Source organism: Ambystoma mexicanum, chromosome 1p (genome assembly GCF_040938575.1).
Source record: "Ambystoma mexicanum isolate Mex_15411 chromosome 1p, UKY_AmexF1_1, whole genome shotgun sequence".
NCBI classification, from domain to species: domain Eukaryota; kingdom Metazoa; phylum Chordata; class Amphibia; order Caudata; family Ambystomatidae; genus Ambystoma; species Ambystoma mexicanum.
In genome coordinates, this window is record NC_090921.1 from 268,843,693 (window position 1) to 268,867,485 (window position 23,793).

Genomic DNA, 23,793 nt, shown 5'->3' on the forward strand with positions numbered 1-23,793 from the left:
GAGGGAGGAGCCGAGTGGCCATGTTGAAACCAGGCCGCTAGACCGCAGCTGATCGTAGCAGCGGCCATCTTGGGTGTCAAAATGGCTGCCGTACTTCTCCGGATCCAACGGTGCCACAAAGACCAGCGCTTTCTGAGAGGCGTGACAACTTCGTAGTTCTGGTACGTTGAAAACCTAAAATCGCCACCAAGGGTTTTCATAAGAGGAATTACCGGGTCCTCCTATGTCGGAATGACCCGGTTATTCCTCATTGCAGGAACCCGGTAATGGAGCCCGGTTTGGAGGCAGCCATGGAGTTAATAGCTCCATGGATACCTCCAAAATCGTAATGAGGCCCTTTGTATTTCTACTTCTAGTAAATGTTCAGAAACAACTTCTTCTTGAAAACAAAAGTTTAACATAACTTCTTCCTTAGAAATTAAACCCTTTTATAGATCTTCTGTAGCAACAACAAAGTTTGTCAGGATGACTCCACAACAGTTCAGAAAACACTCTAGTGACGTTGCCACTTCTTCTTGAGAACACTTATATAACAATATAGTTCTTCAATTATTTCTTCCTGGTCTACTAACCTGCCAGGACTACCACTAAAAATGTCCCTATCCCGGTATACTCGCCTGTCAGGACAAACCACTCCTACCACTGCAACAAGTACGCTGTTGTGAGGTCAAATTCAAAAGTAAGTCGTTAACTTTCAGCCACATCAACAATCACAACCTTTTAGGAAAACATGTTACACATTGGTGCTGTTTGTTCCACTCTTGGTTATGCCACAAACAATGGAGGTTTGGCTCCTCTCCTCCTGAATACTCTTATCAGGAGGGCCTCTCTCCTGGCACTTCCGTTTTATCACTTTCCCATCAACAAACTGCTGTTAATGTTTCCTTCTCACATTGGCTTTTATTTGGCTTAGACAATGCTTGTTGTTATTTCACTTGACTGTTCTTTCCTATACTAGCAACAACAGTTATAACGCTTCTGCAACAATGTTATCTTATTATTCAGCCAACATTCTTTACAAGTGCTGTCAGGGATTGTCCCCTGTTTATTTTGGCAAGGATGGTTTCTATCAACTTGATTCAGTATTGCCCTTTCTTTCTTTAGGCACTGTGGCTTTAATAACTGTTGGTAATCTTTTCCTTCCCTTTTTATACAGTTTTTATCTCGCCAAAAAGATTTTGTTCTATCAGTTCGGTTTTCCAAATATTTTGTATTATTCAGCTTGTCGTGTATGGAGCGTATCAGGGTTACCTACTCATGGTAAACTCACCGGTTCAGTGTCACACATCAGTGCGACTGCTGCTCGTCTTCCTTCTGCTTCTTCTGCCTCTGTCTGTATGGTAAGCTGCTTCTTTGCTCCCGTGGCCTACACACTCGCCTGCCACCGTGACACAAAGAACTTCGGAACCTCTCTCTCCGGGGAGAAAGTAATCTGCAATGCCGCTTTACACTGCACAAACTCTGCAATCATGTTTTTCACCTTGGAGACCCTCTCAGAACCGACACCGCTTTCCCATTAGCAGCAGTTCTGGCGCCTCCATTCTGTTTCCACAGCTTCTGCAACCGGTGGGGTCTGCAACTCCATCCTGCCGTTATAATGGCCTGCACCAGAGGGGCCTGGTATATTCAAATGTCCCGCTCAGGTGTGGGCCATTAGAACCACTAGACTGCATCTTGCAGCTTGGTGCCTCTGAGGTCCTCTTCCTTGTCCCAGTACTTAAAGCATTGTGGGACTGGAATCCCTTTGTTTATTTTACCACTTCCTTCACAATTATAAACGTAAGCTTTGTTGGCTTGATATTGTTTAATAGCACATTTTTAGATGATGTAATGGTTTATTCAGATCCAAGGAAGAATTATATTCACTAGAAGTCAGTGTTGATGTTCTGATTCCCAATTATACCCTTTATTTGGTTATCATAAGAGTTTTCACTACTTTCAATGTGTTTTTATGGAAAGGGAGGTTTGACTCTGGCAACAAGCTATTAAATATTCAGGTATCATAGAAATCGCCCTTCCTGAGGAAGACAAATGCTGCTTCTCTCCAAAAGAATCCTCTTTTTCCCTGGGGGACTTTCTCCTCCCAGGTGATCCACCCGGCTAATACCCCCCCCAGGGTTACGATCAGAAAGTGTCAGCCTTCCCCTAGCCACCAGAGAGGAGACTTTAGGTAGGGATTTTATGGGGATTCCGCAGGATTCCTTACAGCCTGTCAAGGCATTTTTTTCTTGGTGGTTCTTTACTGGTTATGGATTTTTAAAGGTTTTTAAGCCCTGCATTGACCTTTTATCCCTATTGAATCTTTTATTTATTTTTTATTAAACAAGCCTGAAAATCAAAGTCTGCCAGCTGTTGTCACATCGAGAATATTCGAGTTTAGGGACAATCTATGTGGGAATAATGGGTTGGATCCTGTGAATGCACGTGGCTGCTTTGCTGAAGTACTATATGCTTGCTCCAGTACTGTTCAGTGGATGTGAATCGCATGCAGGGAACTGAAAGAGCTGCACACTTAAGAGTAGAGTTGAAAAGTGTTGGGTATAGGGTGTATCCAACCCGGCTGTGGGAATGCGGTCTGCAGTACAATGTGTGAAAAATGCCTCTGGCTATATATTGTGATTAAGATAGTCTGTGGAATGGTGCACAGTATTGAATTCTCAGAGCTTTCTTCTGGCTGTAGCTTGTTGTGCATTCTCCTCTAATGTGTATAATAAGGAAGCTCCATTAGTACAGGGAACACAATAAAGCATTACATTGTGTGTGCTGTGGATAGCTGGTAAAAACATAATTGGCCGCTGTTGAAGGATGTGCTGTAAGAGGCCTCATGTCTTTATCTTCTGCAGCTTTATTACCATGGTGAAGCTATCAATGTCAATGTCCATGTGACCAACAACTCCACGAAAACAGTCAAGAAGATGAAAATTTCAGGTAAATGCAATCTCTCAGTACAAATGGGGGAACGCTGAGCCTCTCTCCCTTTGATATAAAGAATGCGGTCTGCTCCCAATCCGGGGCAGCACTGACTCCTTTTCTGTTCATCTTTGAGATCCACCACTGCTTCATAAACCATAAATCTGCCTCACTGATCCTCTAAGTTGTGCTGCCCACTAAGCGATGCTGAAGGGCCCAAGGACTCGCCCCACTATGCCCCATTCATTTGGCAGGAGCCTGTCATAGTAAGCAAGAACATGCCCCTGTACCTTTTAAGGGAACTGCAAAGCGTGAAAAGACCATAATTAAATCTCCTTTGGTACAATTAGGCCCGACATATGTACTAAGCTAAATTAGGGGACCCCTACTTCCTTGGATTCTGGAAAGACAATTCACGCTGATGCATGAATCTCTTACTCAAATAATGTGTACATTTTGTTGTATTTATCTTGGCTTTTACAATATCTGTGGCCCTGTGCTTCTCCTCTCAGCCTTCTGTGCATATAGCTTTCCAGTAGCTTTAAGACTGATTGCATGCTGTTTTCCTTGAATGCTGTTGGTATACCATTTGCATTGCCTTGTGTGTCTTCTGCCCCGTTTCACTTTGTAATGTCCCATGTATCTCTGATCCCTACAGTGCGGCAGTATGCGGATATCTGTTTGTTTAGCACAGCCCAGTATAAGTGCCCTGTCGCCCAATTAGACCAAGAGTGAGTACCGTTGTCGTCTTGAAATTTACTCTCTCTATTTCTGATTTATTTTCCTCTCTATGATGCAATATCTACTGGTCTGTTTTTACTCCTTACTGCGTAGACATTATTCTTGTCCTACTATAGCACCTGTACACTGGTTCGTATCCACCTGATGTAATCCTACTGTACCCTGGACCCTATTGCTGTAGTTCTGTCATATTTCACCTGCCCTATGTAATTGTGAGTAATCCTTTCCCTAATCATGTATTAATCTATCTGTGGTTATGTAATCGATAACCCTGCCCTGCTTTGGTCTCTACTCCTCCTATTTTTCATGTCTGTCCTGAGTTAATCACTTTGCAGCCTTCTTTTATTATCACCGCTACTGCTGTTCTGTTGGGGTAAATACTGATTCCACAGTGCCCATATGTTTCCATGTTATTCTTTCTCGCTATATTCATACATGCCTTCCTTGATTTATTAGTCTGCACTGGACCCCTTCAGCTGCCCAGGATCACTTATTTACTGCTTCAGCTCTGTTATTCTTAAATGCTATGTCTTTGTTTTATATATAATCGTTTTTTCTCTACCACTCATATTTCTGTGATTTCTTTTCATGTGTTTTCTTTTATTAGGTTGTGCACACACAAGTCCCATCCAGTGAATATGACTAATTGTGCCATCTAGTGGTCTGTTGGTAATTGTTACTTATGTAAGCAGTTGCAAAGATTGAATGTGCAGTGCAATATTAAAGGCATATCTAAGAGTGTATTTAGCTGTATCTCTAATGTTCTGTGGAGCTCTCGCAGTTCTAGTCTCTATGCTTCTTTTTGCAACAGTCAAATTGATGAAAAAACTTCTCAGCCATTGCAGGTGAGGTGACGTTGAAAGTGCTGGATTATCTCCCCTGCAAACATGCATAATTACTGTATCAATCTCTATGGTGCCCAAACTAGTGGCACTTCATCCAAGATGGAGGCAAACACAATACATATCTTTCTGTACTGAAGTTGGAGACCTGAATACCAGAGTGGTGGACATTGAGGCCTCCTCTCCTGACCTTCAGACATTTTAGAAATGTGCTATTGCCATGGTAGTAGACCTGCTGTCCGAGATCTGAAGATTGGAGAAAACCAAACATTCTGATAATTCTCTGCCTCGCACTCCCTGAGAAAATTAAAGGCATTTTACAGCTGGTACTATTATTGTTAGATTCTCATTTTTCCTCAGACTGATTTGACTTGTAAATGTAGAATGTTCCAGCTTATCACTAGAGAGAAACAATCTGAGGAGAGGACTGTCTTTATGGAGCTGGATCGCCCCATGGAAAGAGAAACCCTGCTCAGTCGAACAGCAACGGAAATAGGTTGAAGTTTGGGCCAGAAGGTTCCTCCTATTCCCAGCTTTCTTTAGGGGACACTCAGTGGAGATGCTAGGAACATCTAGTATTTAAAAAGGACCTGTTAATAAATGGGGTTGCTGCCTCCTTGTGTGGTGTCCAGCAAAGCTGAGGTTTCTCATGAGGGTAAGATGGACCACTTGTCAGATGGACACTGTTGGGTCCTTCATGTCGGAGTTGGAAAGCTGCATCCAAGGGACTAGAGATGGCCCTTACAGTTGGGCTCAGTGTGTATATGTGTGTTTTAGTTGCTTTGCTTTTTTTAGATAAGAGGATTTTGCACGTCCTTTTGCCTTGGAGTGCGATTGGGGCTCTTGTTCTCAAATATATTCTGCGCAGTCCTCTCCCTGCTCATTGAGGGACAATGAAGAGGTTGGGTTGGGCAAGAAGGGCTCGGGGACTCACCCCACCATGCCCCATTCATTTGGTAGGAGCTTGTTATAGTAAGCAGAAACTTGCCCATGCCCCTTTTAAGGGAACTACATAGTGTGAATAGCCCATTCAAACAATTAAACCTCCTTTGGTACAATGAGGCCCAAAATATTTACTAAGCTAGATTGTGGCAAGGCCATTGTAACATTTTATTCAGTAATATTTAGACTAGTGAGGAAAGAAAGGTCACCAATCCCCGCTTATTAAGTGAGAATGATTACAAAAGCACTCGGATCAGAAGATCGCAGAGCCTGGGAACAAAATACTGAGTTACAAAAACACTGGTGAGCTACATTACTGCAGGAAACCTACAGTTTTCGGAGCCGTATACATGCTTGAGCAATGCTAGCTGGAGCCCCAAGGCAAAGAGCTCCCATGGTACAGCACAACACTGCGCATACACGAGTATTAAAAAATGTCATCCAGGTCTTGAACCGAGTTACCTCTCGTAGGTGGCAGGGCCATCACCACTGCAGATAAGCCACAAATCATTAGAAGCCTAACCAGTCCAACTTCAGGTTACATAACTAAGAATACCTGGATAGACTTAAGCAAGGTATATCCCTGGGGTTGATGTGTACTACTATATAAGCCGCAGGATTTTACAGAAATGAGACTACATTTTGAGGCAGCAGAGCAGTGATTTTTTGAGATTTCTGGAGGTGGAAGTAGGAGCAGGATGTCTTGCAAATGGCCACGTATGGATGAGCGCAGAGTGAAACCCCAGCCCACTGAACAAAAAGATTGTTGTTGCAGGGCATGGGAGGAGGATTGTGCACACAGCACCCAAACCCTGGAAATAAAGACCAGCAACAGGATGTTGGTTCAAAGGTGTATGTTTGCCTGGGGGTATGCTACCCTGGTCCATGGATGGTGCAGAGGCCATGCATCATGAGGGTAAAGACCCTTCTTTGTGGTGCTTGGGTCTGGCAAGGTCTCGGTTTGGAGCAATTGGGACACAGAGTCCCAGTAGGTGGCAGGACCGTGATCATTGTTGAGATAGATTTTCAGAACCAGCCATGTGGCAAAGTTCTGAGAGGCCACCCAAGTTAATGAGCACAGTCATTGACACTTGGGTCTAGCGAAACTCTCTCAAAGTATTGTAGCACAGCAGTAAGGTAAGAGTTCAGGAGGTATTGGGGTGGTGTAATGGTACAACAGGCCACACACGGAACGCCAATCAAATTAGATGGAAGTACAAACATTCTCTATTAGGTTTTCAAAACACTGTGTACAGATAAACTCACAGGTAAGTAACTATCCCTAAAACAGTTGTATAGACCCATATTATATCTTAAAACAGTAAAAGTAGTTAAGCAAATAGACCAGCAAACTGTAGGCAGTAAAGTGAACACAAACCACCGTACAAGAATATGAACCCTGCCAGGCCACCATAAACATTGCATAGAAGGACCGATTACGAATATCACTAATAAAAACGTTGTGATAACCTGCAAACTCTCCGTCAAAAACCAAACAAAACACACATACCTCTACCACAGCAGAAACGTAAAACCCCCACAAAATGGACATACTCAGCAACACCCAACTAAACACAACACACTACAGCACACTAAACCAATTGCACACAAATCATCACACACACGCTCCTACAACAGACACCACCTAACCCTTACCAACTAAAGACAAACCCAGCACAGACCTACTTTTTTCTGAACTGAAGCGATCAACAGCGCCTCAACGCTCTCTAGTGCTTTCTCTCTATCCCACAAAGCCCTCCCAGCCCTCCATTTTCAGATCCGTCAGAGAGCCTGGAGACTATGAAAATGCCAACGGTGCATGGCAAAAATCCCAATACCATAACCATGTAAGCGCAATGAAAACAAATACCCTAGAAGTCCTTCCCTGCTAATTTAAGTAGGTCTAGTGCCTAAGAATTAAAGTTCCAAGTATGTACCAGTTGCAGGGAGATGGAAGTCTTTTAAAAGTGAAGAAAATGTATTGGCTAAGCCAACAGTTGGGTAATTGTTCCCGTGAAAAAGGAATGAAGGCTAGCGGTCCTCTCCTAATGCCACCACTCTTGGGGTTGCCCGGGGTGGATCTTTTGCCAGACTGCACTGATCAGGACTAGGCAAGGGAGAATTAGGGAGTGGACTTTACGCACATACAATCCCTATGGCAGAAGTTGGGTGGAAAAAGATATGCCATCTTCCGCCTCTTACTCCGATTCTATGAGGGACCACTCCTAGAGTCCTCGGAATTGCTGCCCATACTTCCTTCAGTTAAAGGTCTGGTTGCAGGACATCCGGGGCAGTGGTAGATTTTGGGTTTGGGATTGGGCCTGGATGGACCGAAGTTCTGTGCTCTGGTAAGATTCCTGATAACTTGAAGCTGAACAACCAAAACCTCTCCGGATGGCAACCACCACATGTCCTATGACAGGATACCCTCAGAATAGGACTGAGATGGCAGCATCAAAGAACACCGTGATCAGATAGCGGCAGGTGACACTCCTGTTCGGTGAAGCAAACTCTGCTCCAGAAAGTCCCCTCTTTGTGATGGAGAGCAGAAACTTCAGAAGGAGAGGACTTGGAACTTTGCGGGTCACCTACTAGTGCCCAACTCCAAACAGACACGGATGCACCAAAGAAGCCCTTGATGCAGCTGGTTATCCCACCTGATGGTTCTGGGACGCTTCTGAGGGTACGGTCCTCGTGCAGGGGTCTGGATTGGTTAGTCCCACCAGCCCAATGGCCAAAGCACTGAGGGAGGTCTTCAGGCGATTGATGTAGATGCTGGGACTTTGCTGGGACTTTGCTGAGGGCTGTCCTCAATGAGTTTTTGGGTCTTAAGCGGGCTGCTCCTCTTCGTAGTGCTCTAAGCTCCAAGCAACAATCTTAAGAATGGCTGCAGGATTCCTCCTTTGACCCTAAATTGAAGCTAGGGTTACCCCCATCCTGCCAATGGTATGGATCTGCACCATTCAAACTGGCAAGGGCTGTCCAATCCTAGACAGCCCCTTGTGCCACTTCTTCCCAGCAACAGGTATACGTTAGTTAGAATGTGATTGTGACAATAGTCACAAACCCCACATCTGGCCAGGCTGCACACACTGCTGCTTTTCACAAGAAGCTTGAGCTTTTGTCTTGAAAAGGACTTGCCATATAGTACATTTCCTGACCTGGGAGATAAGGTGGGAAGAAGGCCAAAACACATGGCAGAAAGTGTGGCCCAGTCATTTCCAGTATATATAGTCACATGCAAAAGTGCATGTGGTAAAGCAGAAAAACGCAGTGGAAAAATATCTGCTCCCACCATCCCTTCTTGAATCCCTTGATGAAGTAACAGAAATGTTAAAATACAAAAGAAAAATGAACAAGGGATACAATGTGCCCCTCACACGTCACTATAAGGCGATGTGTGCTACACTAAAAGAAAAAAAAGGAATCTTGCAGAGGGAATAGGGTCTCCCTCCATTGATAATGGTTGACCAGTGCCCCCAAAAGAGATGAGCTAAGAAAATAAAGGAGAAAACTTCACTTGACTCCAAAGGTCAGAAACTGGGTTCATGGCATAGCAAAAAGGCGGGGCAAGAGGATCCGTTGCTAGTGGAGGGAAAGCTGCAAAAAGAAATTCAACCTCCTTAAAGCAAATGACACCCATGGTACTGGGGCCCAGTCGCAAGGGTATGTACAAAGCCACTCTGTCTCAGTCCTTACAGAGTCACAAAAGACTACCTCAAGATGAGGTTGTTTTTCCACTTCCTGAAACTCCTGATACAGGAACTTGGACAAGGGAGAGATTTGAACAGACCATGGAGAAGGTGTCTGAATTTCTTTCTCTGACAGATTCTCTGACAGATTTCCTAAAAGATCTCTTCCGTTAGATGAGGAGCCTAGGCCACTTAAATCACCTAGACTTCAACCACGGTTATTAAAACGACCTCACCCATACCTAAACAAACTGATATTTCCAGTGATGTTTTTCTGGATGATCAATATGATCAGGATGATCATTTGTATAATGTACCAGACCAGTGAGACGAAACACTGGATCCTATTACCCAAGACCCAGACACCTGGCTTGATGACAATGATAATCGGGGGCCTTGGCTTACAACCCCCACTCGTGAGGCAGAGCCAGACAATGGATTTGAAGATGCTGCACCTGTTGTGTGGCCTCGAGACACATTCCCCATTGATGACCAGCTGCTGTTCGATAACATTCTGAAAAAAGCAGAACAACATTTTAAGCTACACATTCAGGAGGCAGTGCCTGACCCTGACTTTGTTGGTAACCTTAAAGAAAAAAAGCCAGTGAGTAAATCTATTCCATTACTTAACTTTATAAAGAAGCGGATTTCCCCTTCCCTGACATGAGCAGTCAGCCCACGAGTTGAAAAAATATTTCGACCTGCTCTATCGGATCCCCTGTACATTTGGGGGCACTCTGTTCCTGATTTTCTGGTGGTTGCTACAACCAGGATGCGTGCGGGAGTCCCACTGTCTTCAGCTGAATCTCCTCCTGACAAGGAATGTTAGAAGTTGTATGCCTTAGGCAAAATAATCACAACGCAGCCTATACTACCTGTATTGCAAACAATACTACTTTGCTTGCCAGTTTTAGTGACGTCCAATGGGGTCTTGTACAGGAAGGCCTGTCAACTTCTCGCTTTTGTTAAGGAGGGCAGACGGGGCACCCAAAATATTTTAAATAACACTTAGACTCCGCCGAGACAGGTGGCAGTATTATCTGAAGGAACTCTACTCAAGCACCACGCAGGGTTACAGAACTCTGCAGAGACGAAGGCTTCCCTTATTAACAAACCAATAGTGGAGTCTGCTTTGTTTGGGAAGACAGTCCGACAAAGCTCTCGAGACAGTAAAAAAAGAACATCTGACTCTAAAGTCATGGTATTAAATATCCACCAGACTGTACATGCAGCGCGCGGTTCAACATTCACTGGTCCTTTCGAGGGCAGTCCTTTTTCAGACGTACAGTTGCCTTGTACACCACAGTAGGTTCACCCTGGTACTCCACTCCAGGGTCGGCAAGCACCTATCATCCCACTCGGTGAGGTTTTCGCTATGGCAATGGGAGATGTAGGAATGCGACCGAAAGAGGCTCCTCTACCCCTGCCAAAAAATGAATCTCTGTTCCCGGTCCCCTCCCATGCATCTGCAGTATGAGGTTGGCTAACATACCACCCATGCATGTGAGGGCATTACTTCAGACAAGTGGATGCTCAAGACAGTGGCCGAGGTATACTGTATCGAGTTCCTCTAGACACCTCTGTACCACCCGCCAAGAACAAGAAGAATGACCCAAGGCCATTTCCTTATTCTTCAAGCAGGAGTGGAGAGCGATGGAACCTATCCCTGCTCACCAGGTAAATTAGGGTATCCATTCAATATACTTCTTTGTACCCAAAAAAGATCAGACAATGCAATCTTTAGATCTGCGTCATTCAAACAAGTATGTCAAGCCTCAAAGGTTCAGGATGACAACTCTACAGGAGGTTATTCCACTGATAAAGTTCAGGGATTACATGGCAACCTTCGATATGAAAGATGAATACATTCATATTGCAATGTTGCCAGCGCACAGAAAATGCCTGATGTTCAAAATAGCAGACACTATCAGTTCAAGCTACTTAATTTCGGCATTGCCTCCGCGCCAAGAGTTTTTACCAAAGTTCTGGTATTGGCAGAAGCTCACTTAAGCAGACAGTCTGTTACGGTATACCCTTATCTAGAATGGCTAATAACAGGAGTCGCACATAAGGTGTGTCTAGAGATCACCCGAAAGACACTAGGCCTACTCTTCCAACTGGCTTTCTCCATCGAGGAAAAAATAAATCCTTGTCCCTAGTCAAGTAAAACAATTTCTGGGAGCTCTAATTTCGGACAGAAGAGGGGCTTGTCTTCCACACCAACAAGAGGGTCCAAAACATATTGTTCCAAATCCTTCAATATGTAGCCGGTCGTCAGCTAACTGTACAGAAAGTCATGCGGATGATCAAAAAGTCGACTTCCTGCATTTTACTGGTTCCACACACCCGTCTGCACATGCGTCCGATGCAAGAGTGGCTCCCGAGCCAATGGTGTCCAGCAAGTGATCAGTGGGGTGGATCTCATGGTGGTCTCGAAAGCCCTCGTCCTATCACTGTATTGGTGGACAACGGAAAACCTTGTGATAGGGATATCATTTACCACCCCCGAAGTAGAGGCCACACTCACCACAGATGCATCCCTGTTAGGGTGGAGAGCACATCTCTTCTACCAGACAGCACATGGCATGTGGACACAATCCGTGGCAAACAAACATATCAACCTGTTGGAACTTCTATCAGTGTTCGCTGCCCTAAAGGTTATCCAACGACAGAAGGGGAAAACCGTTCTAATCCTGACTGCACAACAGCCATGTTTTACATAAACAAGCGTCAAGGTACACTCTCTCGTGCTGTCCAAACTGACCCAAAGCATTTGGAATTGGGCACTCAAACATATGTTCCTCCTGTCACAACACGTTCCAGGGGAACACACTTTTCTTGCAGACGTGCTCAGCAGAATTTACAACTAACCCTAGAACATTAGTTGCGTTTACACGCCCACTTTTTGAACAACGTCTTTTCAGAATGGGGGCATCCAAATATCGAACTCTTTGCAACACTGGAGAACGCACACTGCCCAGACTACACCTCCAGGTATCCCCAAAAAATTGCCAAGGGTGAACGGTCTGTGGATCAAATGGTCGGGGAGATTTGCTTATGCTTTTCCCCTCCAACTCATTTCCTCAACCAGGTCATTCACAATTTGCACCAGGAACAAGTTACACTGAGCCTAATGGCACCAATGCGGGCTTGTCCGCCATGGTTCGCACTTCTCATGAAAATGTCACTTTGCTCACCAGTAAAACTGCCTTGCCCCTACATCTCAAGATCAAGGAACAACACTGCACCCATGCCCTCAAACTCTCAACTTAGCAGCTTGGCTTCTGAGGTCCTAGAGTTTGGGCATCTTCTGCTGCCTCAAAGATTTATGGATGTTCTTAAAGAGGCACGTAAACCAATTACCAGACTTTGTTTTTTCAATTAATGGAAACTTTGTAATTTGGTATGGTACTCGTAACATCAACCCAATTGCCCACACACCTGGTCATTTACCCAACTTACCTCTTAGACACAGGCCAAGTTTTTAACTCCCTAAAGGTCCACCTTGCAGCCCTTTGTTTACACCATCTCTCAAATCCAGGTTTCCTAGTGGAAAATCTCTGTGATCAATGCTTTTATGGAAGGAGTAAAAAGAGTTCACCCCCTATTTCTAACCCAATTCCCGGATGTGACTTGAATGTCGTCCTTACTAAACTTTTGGGCCCTAATTTTGAACAAATGTTCAAAGCTAGTCTTGGGGCTCTCACCTATAAGACTGATTATCTGGTAGATATGCCTTCCATTAGAAGAGTTAGTGAACTGCAAGCTCTTTCGGTTCAAGACCCATTTGTTACCATTCATAAGGACAAAGTCTGTTTGCTCACACATCCACCCTTTGCACATACACTAATCTCCAAATTCCATGTAAATCAATCCATAGAACTTCTTTCTTTCAAAATCCAAATAATTCTGCTGAACGAAGTCCTCATATGCTAGATGTTAGGAGACCAGTGATTTACTACCTCAATACCATATATCCACTTCGGAAGACAGATCAATTCTTTGTGTCCATTGCCACTGGTAGAGAAGGGGACCCTGTCTTGAAGTCAGCAATTTGAAAAATGGATTGTTAGATGTACAATCTACAAGACCTCCTCTGCCAGAGGAATTTGTACCAGAAGAGGTCAGGCTAAAGGATCTACAAGAGTCCTTACATGAGGCGGGTAGGATTGATACCTCTCATGAGGTAGACTTTAGTAAACCTGAGCCTGGTGATCATGCTGAAGGAAGTTATAGGTTACTTATGAATAGGGTAATGGAATATATGGGGTGGACGAGACCCACACCCACTTTTGACCAAGATATCCTAACAGACATTTTAGATAAGACCCTATAGGTCCCTTCCTTACATCATTGCAGAAAAATTAGCCACAAATTCGGAGACTCCAGAAGTAATTCCTGCAGTCAGTAAGAAACTCTCTGCAAAATATAGGACATCAACTTCAGACCCTCCTTATTTATCTAAGCACCCGACACCAGAGAGTCTAGTAGTCCAAGCTTCTACATCAACAGGCAGACAATCGGCCTACCCCACAATTCCACAGGATTGTCACGCTCACCTGATTCCCACAGAGGCGCAGGTCTGGCTTCGAGTGCTGATGCTTCTTCTATGGTGAAGCGCAGGACTCTGAAGATGGACTCACTGGCTCGCAGGAATATTCCCCTGTGCGTGAAAAGGGAGTATTACCTACTGACGGAATAATGCTCAAGCCTCCCACTCCCTTCCAGCCCTCCACGATACCCTTCCTCGATTCCCCGTGAAGTCTCACCTTATCGTGTGGAAGGATGAGTTCTCCATCCTGCTTCTGATGCAGGGGCGCGTTGAAACCCAGTTACTTCACTGGATTGAAGTTTGATGGGAGTTCAATAAGCTTGACTATTCAGGTAAGGCGCTGTAAGAGTTCTGTAGCAAGTTCAAAAGTTCAAGCTTAATAATAATGTTCATTGTTTTATTGCAGCAAGTGCTAACGCTTATGTCTTTTTGCCCTTAGGGGCCGGGGTTCGGAATGCCGGAGATATGGCGCCGACCCGAAGTGAAACGTGCAGTTCCAGTAAATGACAGGTAAGTTCTGGATGAGCATTCGGGTAATGTCTTTGCATTCGCTCATTCAATGTCTTTGTCTTTTTTCCCCATAGGGGCCGGGGTCCGGAATGCCAGGAAGCGGCAGGACCCGAAATGAAATGGGAATGACCCAACAGGTAAGTCTTAGAAGGAAACTGAGCTTTTCCTATTCCCTTCCTTCTCTCACCTTGTGTTCTTGTCTTTTTCTCTCTAGGCTCTGGGAAGTGGCTGCGGATCCGGATGATCGCTGCTGAAGATGGAGGTGCCCAGGAAAGGTGAGTGAAATGCAGCGCTGCAGCGATCGAAGCGAAATGCTTTTAAAAATGATGTCTTCCCTTTCAGGATCGTCGGTGTGAAGTCTCCGTGATGCAGCTTTAGCAGGTAAGGTCTTCTTTCTCTCCAATTCTCTCTTAGCAGGTGACCCAGGATGCTGACAGGCGTGGCTGAAGTCCAGATGCAGGAGCTGACACGGTGAGCGTCCAGCTGCGAGGAGCAGAACAACGCCAAGCGTGAGTTGCTGATCGGGCATGGTTTAAATAGCTTTGGAAGAAGTTCCAGGTATGTATCCTTCCACCGATCAGGTATGTATCCTTCCCCGACCACACCCAGGGGAAAGTAGGTCCACAGGTTAAGTAGTTCCATTCAGGCCTCAAGAGGGCCAGGATGTAGCAGCATGGTCTGCATCAGGTAAGTGCACCTTAAAACACTTGAACACATGTCTAGCTTTATGAGCCTGGCGCCATAGGCGCCAGGACAGGGGTCCAACATGAGCCTGGCGCCTAAGGCGCCAGGACTGTGTCCAAAGGGCCCCAGCTTGGGCCCGCTGGCGCTTCCCTGGGGGAAATGATGCCTGCCTCTGGGGTTGCTGGGTCGGACCTGGCTCGTTGGAGGTAGGCATCATGACAGTACCCCCCCTCAAGGCCCTTCCCAAGGTTGTTCCCGCTGGGGGTTTTGGCTTGTTTGGAAATCTCCGGTGGAACCTTTGTATTAATCGAGGTGCGTGAACATGGTTACTAGGCTCCCACGATCTCTCCTGAGGTCCATATCCCTTCCAGTCAACAAGATAGAAGAGTTTGGACTTTAACACCTTGGAGTCTAAAATGTCTTTAACTTCGAATTCTAATTCCCCTTCAATTTGAACTGGGTCTGGAGGCTTGGACAGTCGGGTCCCAGGTTGTACTGGCTTCAAAAGTGATGCATGAAAAACTGGATGAATACGCATGTTAGACGGTAAATCCAGTTTAAAGGCCACGGGATTGATTATAGCCTTGATGGGATAAGGTCCTATGAATATGGGATTGAAGGTCCGCGGGCCCTTGAGGGGTAAATGTTTCGTTGCTAGCCATACCCGATCTCCTACTTGGTAAGGAGGAGTTTTACTTCGGTGCAAATTAGCGTTTTCTTTATACTTTTTCTTGGCTTGCTGTAAATGAGTTGCAGCTTCTTTGAAGGCTTGGGTTATTGTGGAATGCAGATGATTTACTGCGGGCATTTCCAGGGTCCGAGGTGGATCTAGGTCAGAGGTCCGAGGATGGTGACCATACAAAGTATAAAAAGGAGTTTGTCCGGTTCCAGAATGCACTGAATTGTTGTATGCATATTCTGCGATCCAAAGGATGTCTTTCCAATTTAACTCGGATTGGTGTAACATGTACCGAAGATATTGCTCGAGAGTCTGATTGGTTCTCTCGGTTTGTCCGTCGGTCTGGGGGTGGTGGCTGGTGGATAGCCGCACATCTATTTGTGCTAGTTGGCAACACTTCTTCCAAAAATGGGAGATAAATTGACTTCCACGATCCGAGACTAATATGGAAGGGAAACCATGTATGCGAACTATATTCTCCAGAAATTCCTTGGCCAAGGTGGAAGCTGAAGGCAAACCTTTTAAAGGGATAAAGTGGGCCATTTTGGAGAATAGATCCACAATTACAAGGATAATGCTGTAGCCAGCACAAGGAGGCAGGTCAGTTATAAAGTCCATTGACGAGGTGTGCCATGGTGCCTGTGGAATATCCAAGGGTTGAAGTAGGCCGGCTGGCATTTTCCTTTGACCCTTGTTTTGGGTGCAAATTCCGCAAGACAATACAAAAGACTGTCTTTTCTCCAAGAAGGCCACCAGAAGTGGCGTTTGATTTTTTCCTCCGTTTTAGCGATACCAGGGTGTCCTTCCATTAATGATTCATGATGATGGGCAATAACAAGTTCTTGCAATTCTTTACTAGGCAGAAACAACCGCTCCTGGAAGTAGGGTAAGTCATCCTTGACGGTGTAATGAGGACCCTTTTGACTCCATTCCAGTAAGGCTGAAGAGTCTAGAAGTTGTTTTACTTGCGTTTGGATGTCCTCAATAGTTTGCAATAAAATTAGGCCTAAGATTCTTTGTTCTGGTATGATTGGCACAGGTTCTAAACTCGAATTGGGTTCTTCCATGCCAATCCGGGATAAGGCGTCCGCTTTACCATTCTTGCAGCCAGCGCGATAGGTAATTACAAAATCAAATTCCGCAAAGAATAGAGCCCATCGGAGTTGTCGTGAAGATTGAGCCTTGGCCGTCTTTAAATACTGTAAATTTCTGTGGTCCGTAATTACGGTGATGGTGTGTCTTGCCCCGAGAAGGTAGTGACGCCAAGCCTTGAAAGCAGATTTAATAGCCAGTAACTCTTTGTCGGTAATTGCGTAGTTGATTTCAGGAGGAGAAAATTTCCTGGACCAAAAGGCCACAGGGTGTAGTTGGTTAGTTTCTGGGTCTCTTTGCGACAGGACAGCTCCCATGGCCGAACTGGATGCGTCGGTTTCCACAATGTAAGGGAGATCTGGGTGCGGATGCTTCAATATAGGTGCAGAGGTGAATTTGGTTTTCAGGTCCTGAAAGGCTTGTTCGGCCTCAAGAGTCCATTCAAAGCGTTTGTTTTTCTTTAGGAGAGCTGTGATGGGTTGGACTGTTCGGGAAAATTCCGGGATGAATCTTCGATAGAAATTGGCGAAGCCGAGCATGCTCTGAACGGTGTCCAGTCATTTGGTTGAATTAAAACTGGTCGAATGACATTTGGTCGACGCAATTTGGTCGAAAACCAAATGGTCGAATTTTTTTTAATTATATATTTATTTTTCGGGTTTTCGTTTTTAAAAAAAAAGGGTTTTTTAGAAAAAAAAGGGGTGGTGGGGGGGGATCCCCCAAAAAAAGAGTGAAAATAAAAAAAAAAAAAAATTCGACCATTTGGTTTTCGACCAAATTGGTTCGACCATTTGTCTGGTCGACCAATTTTTTTCGACCAAATGTCTGGTAACCGCTCTGGACTCCCTTCACCGAGCTAGGAGATGGCCATTTGAGGATGGCGTCCACCTTTCGCGAGTCCATTCGGACTCCTTGAGGTGTCAGGATAAATCCGAGAAACTCCACTTCTGTGGTATGAAAAACGCATTTTTCGAGCTTTGCAAATACTGTGCTGGCGCAATTTCTCAAGAACTGCCCTAACATGTTTTCTGTGATCGGATTCTGAAGAGGAGTACACCAGGATGTCGTCAATATAAACAATGACACAGACGTCGATAAGTTCCCGAAGAACATCATTCATAAAGTACTGAAAGGCGGCAGGTGCATTGCACAAACCGAAGGGCATCACCTGATATTCGAAGAGCCCAAATTTGGTGCGGAATGCAGTCTTCCATTTGTCGCCTTCTTTTATACGCACCAGGTGATAAGCTCCCCGGAGATCTAACTTGGTGTACACACAAGCGTCTTTCACCTGGTCGATAAGCTCAGGGATCAGGGGCAGAGGATAACGATTCTTAATCGTTATTTGATTTAGGGCGCGATAGTCTATACATGTTCTAAGGTTGCCCTCTTTTCGGCACGAAGAACAGAGCTGAGGAGACAGGAGACTTGGACGGGCGAATAAAACCATTGGCTAGGTACTGATCTAAATACTGATGCAAATGTAGGTTCTCAGGTTCCGTAAGAGCATAAATCCTACTACAAGGTAGTGGAGCATTGGGTACCAGATCGATTTGGCAATCGTAAGACCGATGGGGAGGTAACGTGTTAGCCTGTTCCTTCTGAAAAATGTCTTGTAATTCTTGGTATTCTGACGGTAGCTGTACAGGGGTGGAAGTTGCTGAGGCTAGACCCATAACTGGATTTCTTGGGTAACAAGTTGGTTCACAATGAGGAAAACTTATCTTCTTTGCTCGCCTGTCAATTCTGGGATTATGTGTTTCTAACCAAGGAATTCCAAGAATTACTTGAAATTGTGGGGCCTTGATCACATCAAACACGATTGCTTCCCGATGTCCATCCTGACCCACCAGTGTCATTTCAACAGTGGAATGCGTTACAGGCCCTGAGGCTATTTCGGTTCCATCTACTGTAGTAATGACATCTTGGGTTGCTTTCGGGCGGAGAGGGAGCTTAATCCTGGAAGCCAATTCACGGTCTATGTAATTTCCAATAGCTCCACTGTCGATGTATGCTTTTATAGCATGCAACAGCTGAGGCTGTTTTGGGTCCACGAGAACCATTGGCATGACAAAATGCGAGGTCAAAGAGTTTGTTTTCAAGCTCGGCAAGCGGACTCCTACGCTTGTCGGGCTAGGTCGTTTCCCGAATCAGGTGTCAATAAATCGTTATCAGTGGCTCCAACCACCTTCTTAGGTGGTTTAACCGGACAATTTCGAAGAAAGTGACCGGAAGTCCCGCAATACAGGCAAAGTTGCCTTTGCCGCCTTCTCTCTCGTTCCTTCTGTGTTAATGGTCCTTTAACACCGCCGATTTGCATAGGTTCGGATACGTCGGTACTCTTGGAGTTAGCATGGGTTTTGATCGGTACTCGGGTTTCGTACTTGAACCGATCTGCTTTTCTATTTTGAAGTCTGTGATCAAGTTGAACCACCAAGTCTATGTAGTCTGCGCAGACCTGGGGTGGATCTACTATCTGAGCTAGAACATCCTTAAGCTCTCCGCGCAGGCCTCGATGAAACAATGTGATCCTTTTGTTTTCTGGCCATCCAGTTTCCACAACCAGTCTATTAAAGGTGGCAACGTAGGACAGAAGATCCTGATTACCTTGTCGTAAGGATAGCAGTTCGTTATCAAGGGCCTGTCCTTGAGAGTGTCGAGCAAACAATCTTTCCATGCTGGCCTGGAAACCCTGAAAATTCTGGAGAATGGGATCATCCTGATTTACCAATGGAATAGACCAATCAGCAGCACTGCCACTGAGGTGAGATAGTATAAAGGCTACCTTGGTCTGGTCGTTAGGGAAGGCCCCCGGTCTGCATAGAAAGTGTAAACGACATTGGTTCATAAAGACGGCATATTTCTTGGGATTCCCCGCAAAACGTTCAGGCGGGGCCAAAGGCATGTGTCCAGGTAGATTGATTTGTACCGGGTTATTCAAACCCATTGATGTGGAAGCATCTCCGGAATTAGGTAAAGGAGTGTGCCCTGCCTGGGCCTGCAATAACCTTTTGGCCAGGTCATCTGTTCTTTCCTTGGATAGGATCAGTTCTCTTTTGAGAGCGTTAGTCTCCTGGCGGGCTGAGTGCACTTCTGCCCGTAATTCCCCCAAACGCTGGGCCAGCTGATCTGTCTCGGAAGTCTCCATAGCGCCCGGGTGGGAAATTGTGGGTAGGCTTTGCGTTTTGTCACGCTCACCTGATTCCCACGGAGGCGCAGGTCTGGCTTCGAGTGCTGATGCTTCTTCTATGGTGAAGCGCAGGACTCTGAAGATGGACTCACTGGCTCGCAGGAATATTCCCCTGTGCGTGAAAAGGGAGTATTACCTACTGACGGAATAATGCTCAAGCCTCCCACTCCCTTCCAGCCCTCCATGATGCCCTTCCTCGATTCCCCGTGAAGTCTCACCTTATCGTCTGGAAGGATGAGTTCTCCATCCTGCTTCTGATGCAGGGGCGCGTTGAAACCCAGTTACTTCACTGGATTGAGGTTTGATGGGAGTTCAATAAGCTTGACTATTCAGGTAAGGCGCTGTAAGAGTTCTGTAGCAAGTTCAAAAGTTCAAGCTTAATAATAATGTTCATTGTCTTATTGCAGCAAGTGCTAACGCTTATGTCTTTTTCCCCTTAGGGGCCGGGGTTCGGAATGCCGGAGATATGGCACCGACCCGAAGTGAAACGTGCAGTTCCAGTAAATGACAGGTAAGTTCTGGATGAGCGTTCGGGTAATGTCTTTGCATTCGCTCATTCAATGTCTTTGTCTTTTTTTCCCCATAGGGGCCGGGGTCCGGAATGCCAGGAAGCGGTAGGACCCGAAATGAAATGGGAATGACCCAACAGGTAAGTCTTAGAAGGAAACTGAGCTTTTCCTATTCCCTTCCTTCTCTCACCTTGTGTTCTTGTCTTTTTCTCTCTAGGCTCTGGGAAGTGGCTGCAGATCCGGATGATCGCTGCTGAAGATGGAGGTGCCCAGGAAAGGTGAGTGAAATGCAGCGCTGCAGCGATCGAAGCGAAATGCTTTTAAAATGATGTCTTCCCTTTCAGGATCGTCGGTGTGAAGTCTCCGTGATGCAGCTTTAGCAGGCAAGGTCTTCTTTCTCTCCAATTCTCTCTTAGCAGGTTACCAGGATGCTGACAGGCGTGGCTGAAGTCCAGATGCAGGAGCTGACACGGTGAGCTTCCAGCTGCGAGGAGCAGAACAACGCGAAGCGTGAGTTGCTGATCGGGCGTGGTTTAAATAGCTTTGGAAGAAGTTCCAGGTATGTATCCTTCCACCGATCAGGTATGTATCCTTCCCCGACCACACCCAGGGGAAAGTAGGTCCACAGGTTAAGTAGTTCCATTCAGGCCTCAAGAGGGCCTGGATGTAGCAGCATGGTCTGCATCAGGTAAGTGCACCTTAAAACACATGTCTAGCTTTATGAACCTGGCGCCTAAGGCGCCAGGACAGGGGTCCAACATGAGCCTGGCGCCTAAGGCGCCAGGACTGTGTCCAAAGGGCCCCAGCTTGGGCCCGCTGGCGCTTCCCTGGGGGAAATGATGCCTGCCTCTGGGGTTACTGGGTCCGACCTGGTTCCTTGGAGGTAGGCATCATGCCAAGGATCGTGACGACAAGAAATTTTACGCCATGGCCAAGAAGATCTTCTCGGCATGTAGTCTCGACTCTGTGGACAGCATCAGCAGAGCCATGGCGGCTAGTACCACAATCCGCAGATTTGCGTGGTTGTGGAAATCTGGCTTTCTCCAGCAATGGGGTCTGGTATGGATTCACATGCTCATGAATATTCCCCGTCTTTAGGCTGGGAATCCTCTGTAAAGAAAAAATCTGTTTCAGTTTCACTTCTGAACGGTCTTTCTCCTAACAACCAATCACTGGTCTTTGGGGTCATACTGTCCCCAGCCATTGACTGCCCTCTACCTAAGCCCCTCCTCTGGCTGCCATCTTCAGATTTTTACCTCACATTCAAATGTTGGGAGTCCTTGTGCTATATCTCTCGAGCTTTTACTGCCTTTACTCTATTTTTCTGGTCAATGGAGCCTCAAGCTCCATCGATCCATCTTCCGATTAATGGGACCTGTTTTTTGATTCTTCAGAGCCCATCAAGCGACTACAGCGGGTTAGAAGACCACCCGTCCCCGCTGCACAGGGCCTCACTGGCCGATGAGATCGGCTCTTTCCACGCCATGATCTCCAGAGCCTCGGAACTGTTTCAACTAGTCCCCAAAGAGAAGAAGAAAGAAGGTTTCCTTTAGCAACGCCGCGAGGCTAAGAGGAAGACTATGCTTTCAATTACGCTCTTGGACGACCTCTGTGACGAGGGGCTCTCCCTGATGAAGAATCCGTCCTCGGCCCCGGTAAAGAGGGAACGATACAAGAAAAAGTACAGGGTGCCGGACTGTGCACCCAAGTGTTTGAGATCCCAGCCTTCCCTGGATTTCGGTGGTCTCGGTGGTGGCGCGGAAGAAATCGTCGGGCTCTTCTACATAGACAACCTCATCATCCCCGGACAACGAGGGGAAGAAGTTGGGCGCCGTAGGACGACAGGTCATCAGGTCGGTGGCAACGACCATCAAGGCGGCCAACGCCCTTGCCATCGTGGCACGCTACGACAGGGAGCTCTGGTTTAAGATTGCTCCTCTCCTGGACTGTCTTCCCGATGACAAGAGAGCAGAAGCGTTTGAGATCCTGCAGGAGGGCGTGGTGGCGTCTTACCATGCCATTACAGTGGCCCACAGACATTGCTGACACAGGATTTCGTCAAATGGGCAACAGCGTTTGCCTTTGTCTGCGATGGTGGTTAAGGGCCACTAACTTCCACCAGGTGCAGTCGAGGGTTCTGGACATGCCCTTTGACAGACAATTTGTTTGGTAAAACCATGGATGAATCTCTTCAGGCCATCCAGGCGAACACCGAGACGGCTCGTGCCTTGGGAACGCTGCAACAACGACGGCTGTCCTTTCGGACCTCTGGAAGAAAATCCCAAGGTTCCTTCAAAGGCTTTGGCAGAGGCTCTTCGTCCCACGATCAACCGCCCCACTCTTTGACCCAGGAGGCCTACAGGGGCCGCAACAAGTCTGGAGGAGGACGACGCCGCCGTCAAGGCACCCAAGCCGGCGCCTCCACGGCAAAGCAAGACTGAACCGGGCGGTACATTGGGCCCCCACCCGCGCACCCCGGTGGGAGGCCGACTGGCGAACTTCGTCAGCATGTGGAAGTCCATCTCCACCGACCGTTGCGTGCTGGACGCTCTGGCCCATGGACACACCCTGGAATTCCAACGAAAGTGTCCTCGCTTACCACCAGTGACCAGGCAGGGAAACCACATCTCCAGCAGGAGCTGAGGGGTGCGGGCTATGCTGAAGAAGGGCGCGATGGAGCTTGTCCCAAAGAGGCTCCGGAGTGTACTCTCAGTACTTCCTCGTCAAGACGAAGACAGATGGTTGGAGGCCCATCCGTCTGAACAAGTACATCAAATCCCAGAAGTTTCGGATGGTCACCCTTCAGCACATGCTAGGACAGCTGGAAGAAGGGGATTTTCTATTGTCGCTGGACTTGGAGGATGCCTATTTTCACATCCCCATTCACAAGGGGCACTTTAAGTTTCTGCGCTTTGTGGTCCAAGGGCAGCATTATCAGTTCAAGGCCCTCCCCTTCGGATTGAAGTCAGCACCAAGGGTTTTCACCAAGTGCCTGGCGCCAGTGGCTGCGTCTTTCGAGGGATCCACGTCTATCCCTACCTGGACGACTGGCTTATCCAAGCAAAATCGAGGGTGATCGCTGTCGAACACACGGCAAAGACCGTCCAGCTGCTGACGGAGCTGGGGTTCCCTTTGAACTATGCAAAGTCCTGCTTGGTGCTATCACAAGACTCGCTGTTCCTGGGGTATCGGCTCAACGCGGTGCCGTGCTTGGCGTCTCCAGAGGAGAGGATAGCAGCCATCCTGGGCAAGGTACAACGGCTGTTGACCCTGAAGATAGTAAGGGTGAGGTCCATCAAGTCCCTTCTCGGCATGTCGTCATGCATATACCTCATTCGGTTGTGCAGGCTACGGATGCACACTCTGCAAGAGTTCCTCGACGCCTGTTGGATTCAGGTATCTGGAAGCTTTGAGGACAAGATCACTCTCGACGAGAGTTTCTGTTGAGCG

General features: G+C 46.6%; 1 protein-coding gene across 2 annotated transcripts in view; it reads left to right on the forward strand.

The window, feature by feature from the left end:
* Positions 1 to 23,793, forward strand: part of ARRB2 (arrestin beta 2) — an 893,685-nt gene that overhangs the window by 376,522 nt on the left and 493,370 nt on the right. For both annotated transcript variants that reach the window (XM_069646588.1, XM_069646589.1), the window contains 2 exons: positions 2,844 to 2,928; positions 3,569 to 3,641. In XM_069646588.1, coding sequence (XP_069502689.1) covers positions 2,844 to 2,928; positions 3,569 to 3,641 — 158 coding nt within the window. The remainder of the gene's footprint in view (positions 1 to 2,843; positions 2,929 to 3,568; positions 3,642 to 23,793) is intronic.